Below are 8014 nucleotides of genomic sequence, written 5' to 3'. Positions count from 1 at the left end.
AAATCCCAGCTCCACACTTCCAAGCTTAAGGAACCCATGGTCCTCCACTTACCTTTCTGTGCCTGAGTTTCCTCATCTGTGAAGTGAAGGAAATAAAAGAGTCTACTACCTCAAGTTGTCAAAAGGACTAAAGTACTCATAAAAGTCCCCAGGTCATAATAAATACCACGCCTCTGTTAACTCCCTAGATGAATTTGTCAGAATCTGTGCTCTTCTACATGCAGCCAGTGACATCAAAACAAGGCACAATATTTTGAATTGTGCACATAACTTTGCCATACAAAAATTAGTCATGTTAACAAAGACACCGTCTATCCAACTTTAGTTCTAAACCTTCCGCGAAGGAGATAGTCATATACAGCAGACTGGCTGTTCATAAACCACACGTTGCCAGCTAGATGCTGTGGAAACTTTTAAAGAAAGCAAAGTAGCAAAGGGAAGAACTACAAGTCTCAACCGTTTTTCATTTGCCCTCCTGATCCCTGAGGAGCCCTGCTGGAGCAGTCAGTGGTTAGGAGCTTAGCTGCTAATCAGAAGATGGGTGGTTGGAATCCACTACATCTTGCTCGAACACAGGAAGACTTGGCAATCTGTTCTCATGAACATCACAGTTTACAAGAAACCCCGTGGGGCAGTTTTACTGTGGTAGAGGGTCACTTTTCGTAGGAATTGACTTCATGGCCTAAGTATAACCACAGTGAAAGTTATTAGAGGGTGAAGTTGCTTAGAAATCCCTAGGTTGTAGTACTGGCCACCTCAACAGGTTTATAATGACAAAGAGAAATCCACCTTAGGTGCCACCAAGTCGCAGCTGAGTCACAGCAACGCTGTGTAACAGGACATAGCACCTTGTCTTGTGCCGTCTTTACAAATAGTCTCGTGTTTGCGTTCATCATTACAGCTATTGTGCCAATCCATCTCATCGAGGGCTTTCCTCTTTCTGGCTGATCCTAGACTGTACCAAGCATGATGCCCTTCTCCAGGGACTGGTCTCTCCTGAAAACATGTCCAAAGTATGTAAGACAAAGTCTCACCATCCTGGTCTCTAAAGAGCATTCTGGTTGTACTTCTTCTTCCAAGACAGATTTCTTTGTTCTTTCAACAGTCCACAGTACTCTCTCTTTTCTTCGCCAGCACCACAATTCAAACACATCAGTTCTTCAGCCTTCCATATTCAATGTCCAACGTTCACATGCATATGAGGTGACAAACACCGTGGCTTGGGTCAGGCACCTTACTCCTCAAAGTCCTTTTGCTGAAGACCTTGTGTCATATCTGGGCCCAATAGCTTATTTCGCTGACCTGATGATAGAATAGGGTGTAAGTTCCTAGCACGGACATTTTTGAATTATTTGTTCAGGATTGAAGCCTAAAAGTCCTGAAATAAGAGGCTTTAAACCTCTACTTTTTACTCTATCAAACTAATTATTTTGCCATACATATTTCTACGTTCCGTTCCCATTAACATAAATTCACTGACACCTGATACCCATGCAATCATTCCAGTTGCTGTTCTCAATTTTCTCCCATGCAGATAGTTCTTAAAAGATTATAATGCTCCAGGTAAAATTTGTTTTTCCTAGATAAGGTAAGATATTGTTTGGTTTAAGCTGTCTTTAGGTGCTATTTTTTTTGTTTAATTTTTAAAGATTATCTCAGGGCAAAAAGGGATTCAGGGGTTCTCCTATCCTCCATGGCCCCAGGAAGTTTGGTAGCCAAGAAAACTTGAAATTATGATTTGCACTTCACTCCTATTAAGCAGGATTCTTCAGATGACCCTTTGATCAAAATGTTCAGTATTGGTAGCCAGGCAAGACCCAGTTCTCCTGATTCCATGGCAAGTTCTTAATGAATCTGTAGGCATTCTAGTGAGGTGGCAGAGTATGTGCACAGGCATATAAGCAGGGAGCCCAATGGAGCCAAAGGAAGTAGTTTAGTTAGAAGCAAAAAGTAATGTTTGTGGAAAGCACTGAAAAGTTTGGGAAGAACCCTGGGAAGCAGACTAAGGATCTCCAAATTCACCCTGCAAAAAGCAAGAATTCCAGAATGGTTTTCATGGGAACCAGCTAGACAAGGGTGCTATTTTAGGGAGAATCGAAGCAGAGTACTATCCCAAAGCGTCTGCAACAGCTCTGAAGGGACTGGGTCTGGGGTGCTGGCGACGGTATTGTGAGAGAAGGGAAGAAGTGAACGACTCCACGAAGAGAGAATGACCAGGTCAGCGGCTAATGACCACAAGAAATAAAACCCAAACAAACAGAACAACCAAGGTCATTACCATTAAATCCGCTTTGACTCACAGGTAATTATAAGGTTTCCCAGGCTGTAGGTTCTTTTTTTTTTTTTTAACTATGCAACAAAATCTTTATTAATATTTCGAATAGGTTCAGCTATTACTGCAACTGGTCATTTCTAAGCTTAAATTGGGGTAAATGGCTATAGTGCAGCAAAACGCCATTGTAGGGTGCTGTACTGCAGACTGAAGGACAAGGTGCTGGTTGACTTTCTGAATGTAGTCATCAGAAAGAGTGTGGCCATCTTCTAGCTGCTTGCCTGCATAGACGGGCCTCTGATGGTCAGGAGGGGTGCCCACTTAGCCCACTTTGTCCTGGGTCTTCGCCTTCACGTTCTCGATGGTGTCAGTGGGCTCCAACTGCAGGGCGATGGTTGTGTCAGTTAGGGTCTTTATGAAGATTAGCATTTCAACCTGTGAGTGAAGTGGGATCTGATAGGAATCAAGTTAGGGAACCAGAGAGCTAACAGCCACTCAGCAGCAGTTACCTCTGTATCCACTGCAGATTCTCTACTGGAGCGGACAGCCTCATTTCTCTCCCAAAGAGCAACTGGTGGGTTTGAAACACTGACTTTGTGGTTCCTAGTCTAGTGCTTACCTAGCAATGCTGCTAGAATTTACTGCCAGAAATACATAAGCGATAAAGAAAAGCGAGAAGAAACAATCTGCCTCCAATCAATTGTTCCCCTGCTTCATACTAATTTTCCTTTCTAAATTATCTTAGGAATGAGAAAAAAGAGAAAATCCCTCCTATGCTTTTGTCCTTTGTTTCCCTTATTTTATTTATTGTTATAATTCAACATCCATGTCCTTGCATCTTACTAAGTTGTGAGTGCCACAAGGCATTTGCCATTGTAAGTGCCTTGGCAGCTTGTGCAGGTGGTGCACTAATGACGGCAGAACTTCAATAAAGAAATCCAAAATATGCTGAGCCAACCTACCCCTCTTCTACTGCCCAGACCCTTGGATTTCTTCCACTCGAACCACTGAAACACGTGTGGCGGTTATCCTTAATTACTGCTAAGGTGATTTTGACTCAAAGCCACCCAATGTCTCTGAGCAGAACTCCTTGGCTTTACCTTTGTAGAAGCAGATCACCAGGTTTCTCTCAGACTCACTAGCTAGAGTCGAAGAGCCAGCCTTTCTGTTAGCAGCTGCGTGCTTGATTGTTGTTGCACCAGAGCACCGACATTTGTAAGATGGGTTATATTCAACCTATTGCTACAAAATCATATAAATCTCTATTGAGCAAAACATCAACATGCAGAACGATTGTTTCTCAACATAGCCTCCATAAGACTGCATCATCATCTCATAGAGACCCTGTGCTATAGGATGGAATAGAGCCATCCTGTGTGTTTTTTAGACCGTGACTATTTATGGGAGAAGAAAGCCTCGTCTTTTCTCATGGAGTGGCTGGTGGCTTCAAACTGCTGACCTTGCAGTTGGCAGTCCAACTTGTTACCCACTGTGCTACCAAGGCTCCTCTGTGAGTCAAAAGTGACTCCGTGGCAGTGAGTTTGCCAGGAGAAGGGTGACGTTTTCTACAGCCTCAGAAGTTCACAGGGGCAGCTCGATAGGATTGCTAGGATTCGGAACCGACTCGATAGTAGTGAATTTGCTTCTTTGACTCTACTTCTGAAGGCAGCATGTCTGCGTCTCTCATTCTACCCTAGGGGATTCTGTGCTTTCTTATTCATGCCACATCCAAATGGCAGTTTGGGCATTCCTGATGGGCTCAAGTTATGTTCATTTGGAATGTTCTTTGAGTTTGGGGATCAAAAAGAAGTCTTACGGGGCAAGATTTTAGGGTGGGTGCAGGAAGGTTCCCAGAGAAATTCTTGAAGGACTGCCCCTGTTATCCTTGAAGAATCAGCAGGAGCATTGTTGTGATGGGGTGGGGGTGGGGGGGCAATCCTTGCTGCACCTTTCTTGGCCTTTTCCACACCAATGCAGTTGTTGATTTTCTTAGGACTTCTGTGATATTCCTGATTACTTCAAGAAAATCAATTCAGGTGACCACTTTGGAACCCCCTAAACAGCCACATAGCCTTCTGAGCTCACTTCTCTGCTTAAAACTTAACTAACCCAGCAGTTCAACTTGGAAGCTACTGTTTGGATTGGATTTTTTTTTTTTAAGGTATCCTGATAAGACCGAAGAGGCTCAGAAAGCCACAGAGGCAGTTCTCCTCTGTCGTGTAGGGCTGCCAAGAGTCAGAATCAACTCAATGGCAGTGAGTTTGAATTTTTTGGATGAAACGAAGAAAGAATGTGCAGTCATCCATTGATTGTAGAGACAAGTTTAAACATGTTTTCTTTGGAATAAAACCATGCCTGTGTGAAATTTTATCCTTACTTTTCACTGTGGTAAAAAATCAAAGACTTTATAATGGCTATTATGACATATTGGGTGTTGTTTATCTTCTGATGTTACAAGTGCATGGGTCACCTAAGGCCAGTCACCAGCTTTGGCACAAGTGTATTGTTGTTAGCTGCTGTTGTGTTAGCTCTGACTCTGGGCAACAGTGGAACAAAATGTTGCCCAGATGAAAGTGCTCCACAGGATGTCCATTGGCTAATTTTTTTTTGGTAGAAACAATAGTTTATTTTTCTAATCAGTTGACCAAGCTGCAAATCTGAAGGCCTCCACAAGTGTTGCATATTAATATTTCCATTGCACAAGGCTTTTGACTTGATGATTCCTGGTCCATAGCAGTTGGCTCTCCAGTGGTTCCCATGTGCCAGACAGGTGGGCACGGTGGCTTTGGCTCTCGAGGAGTTCTCTCACATGACTCCTCATTCCGGGGCAACATCACCCCCCTCCTCAAGTCCAGCCTTCTCTAGGGCGGTTGGCCGGGGAGTCCTGCTTTGGCCTCTAGAGCTTCGTCTGCTGAATATGATATTCCTGAAATCTCATGGATATTCTTTGTGTCATTTTAAAATATTTCTGTAAGCAATGCTCTGAACATGTAGTCTCTTCAGGTTTCACTTCTGTTGTTGGGAAGTCTTTAACACAGTCTAAAAAGCAGGTTGCTGTAATTTTATTGTAGGTACCAAGAAATTCCTTAAACTGTTTTATCTGATCGGATTCTGGTATCTGTGCAGCCATCTTCTTTTGGCATATTGGAGTCACCTTCGCGACATGATCATTGAAGACAAATGGGTGCATAAGCCAATGTGGCGAAGAAAGCCGATGGTGTCTGGCTATCAAAAGATATAGCATCTGGGCTCTTAAAGGCTTGAAGATAAACAAGCGGCCATCTAGCTCAGAAGCAACAAAGCCCACATGGAAGAAGCACACCAGCCTTTCCTGATGCATGAGTTTCGTTTCTGTTTTGGGATAACAGTTGCTCAACCTTTTCTTGAGAGACTCCAGCAAGTCCGAGTTCTTATCTCAGGGACTGCCATGATCTCAGCAGCCAGGTCTGCACAGAGAGAGAAAATATATTCCTAATCATGGCTTATATACTTAGAGGGGCATGCGAGCCCCCTGATTACAGGTAACCACAGCAAACAGCCTCACCTTCCAGCTTTGGAGCAGCTGGTGGATTTGAACCACCCACCTTGAAGCTAACAGTGCAACACTTTACCTGACAGTACCACCATTTCTCTTGCACAGGGGATAAGAATTCTACCACTGAGTTATCAATAGGAAGGGGGTGTCCAATAGGCATTTGTGCCACAGGCAGGGATGAGCTAGGGGTGTACATGTAGTAGGAAGGGGAGGGACTAGGGGTACACATGTGACACACTGGCTAATTTTTTAAGGTAGGTTGCCTGGCCTTTCTTCCTAGCCTATCTTTGCCTACCAAGTCAGCAATCCACAATCCACTCAAACTTGGTTCTCCTGGACGGGAGAATTTTACTACCGAAACACCACCACTCTCATACTGCTTCACTAGGATTTCTGTTTTGTTTTAACCCACTACCATTCGGTCTCCCTCAACTGACAGTGAGGCTGAACAGGACTTCTGAGGCTGTAAGTCTTCTGGGAGCAGACAGCCTCCATCTTTCTTTTGTGGAGCACCTGGAAGGTTGGAACCCGCTGGCCGTTCGTGTGTCAGCCCAACTCATTCCTGACAGACAGTGCCTTAGACTTGAACACACGGACTGCTTGCTTTCTTCAGCCAGTTGGCCAAAGCTTCCAGTTTGGGAAATTTCACGGAAGTGTACCTGGGTGCGTGACGTGTTCTGGGGAGGTTAAGGCCTCTCTTCTCAATCTGGAAGTACACCAAACAGTGAAACCTTCAGCTGCCAACCAAGTCCACACAGTGGCCTACTCCCGTGAAGAGTTACAGTCGCAAAAACTCACAGCGGCACTTTGTCGAGCCTGTCTTACGGGGTGGCTGCGAGTTGACATCCCCTTGACGACAGTGAGCTTGGTTGTCTTTGTGTTGCTTGTTTGTTTTGTATACTGGGGCTTTACAGAAAGCCGGCTGCTGACCTGTAAGGGCCATGCTTTCTTTGCCTCTCTCCTCAAACTTTCTGCCGGGAAAGCCAGGTGTTGCCAGGCAAAATGCCCATGCGGAAGTCTTCCAATCCATTTAATGAGACATCGGGGCTAACTTTGGCAAAACATATCCCCTCCCCTCTGCCCCCTGCTTCTTTTCCACTTCAAACCATTTGGATTCATTTGTGAGAAATTTACTTTTGCCAATTGAATAGCCCTTCCGCGGCTGCCAGTCACTAATCTCACCTCTGCCACCTTCACTAAATCTAATATTGACATTTGGGTCTGAGGGGAGAAGAGGTTATGCACAGCGAGGAAAAGAAACCCCTGCGTCTTGCCAAAGGCAGAGTGGCATCTAAATGAGCTTTGCTGGGCTCGCGTCAGAGGGGAACCCAGAGAACCCAGGGGGACCTTGATCACACCCAGGGACTGTTGGTCTCTACTGAGTCAGCCAAATGGAAGTTGATTGAGGCGATGGTCTAATTAAAACTCTCCTTCTTATTGCTAGCTAGCTGGAGCTGGCCCCTGGCTCTCAGTAACGTTATGCACAATGGAGAGGCAATGTTGCCCTCGGTCCTATAGCTCCTGTGGCCCCATGATCTCTTAGGGATCATACCATTGTGGTCCGTGGGGTTTCTTTTTTTTTCTCCACATTTTAATATTTTTTGCTTAATAACTTTTCTACTTTTGACTTATGGTCTTATATAAAAATCCATTTTTGTGAGGACATTTATCAGAAACATGCATTAACTTTTAGAAGCTATTACATCACATGTACAGAGGATGCAAATGCCTATTTTCTCCCTGTGTTTATTTAAAAAATAAATTTCATCCTAGAATGATTTCATAGTTTTTCTGGCACACCATAGTTGTTCCTTATTGTATGATTTACAAAGGTATTCCTAAATGTGTGTACTCTTTTTTTAAAAATCATTTTATTAGGGGCTCATACAACTCTTATCACATTCCATACATACATCAATTGTGTAAAGCGCATTTGTGCATTCATTGCCCTCATCATTCTCTCTCTCCTTAAGCCCCTGGCTCAGGTCCTCAGTTTTCCCCTCGCCCCCCCCCCCCCACCCCACCCCGTGGGGTTTTCACCAGCTGAATTTCACTAGTCAATCTTCAGGCCTTTCGTGCTAGCCCATCTTTGTTTGAGAGATTGCTGATATCTCTCTAGCAACATGTTTGTGGCTGTGTGCCTTAGACCCTCTATGCAGTTGCCAAAGCTTTGCAAATCTTCACGGAAGCAAACAGCCTCGCCTTCC

General features: G+C 44.3%; 1 protein-coding gene across 1 annotated transcript; it reads right to left on the bottom strand.

Moving 5' to 3' along the window:
* Positions 1-5168: 5168 nt before the first annotated feature.
* LOC105979515 (mitochondrial import inner membrane translocase subunit Tim9-like) lies at positions 5169-5402 on the bottom strand. The gene has a single exon (XM_045295722.1). The coding sequence runs from the start codon at positions 5400-5402 to the stop codon at positions 5169-5171; it is 234 nt and encodes a 77-aa protein (XP_045151657.1).
* Between the last annotated feature and the right edge of the window lie 2612 nt (positions 5403-8014).

Source organism: Echinops telfairi, unplaced genomic scaffold (genome assembly GCF_000313985.2).
Source record: "Echinops telfairi isolate 266 unplaced genomic scaffold, ASM31398v2 ScPeMD7_5868;HRSCAF=6743_0, whole genome shotgun sequence".
Classification (NCBI taxonomy): domain Eukaryota; kingdom Metazoa; phylum Chordata; class Mammalia; order Afrosoricida; family Tenrecidae; genus Echinops; species Echinops telfairi.
This window is presented reverse-complemented; position numbering and strand designations above follow the sequence as displayed.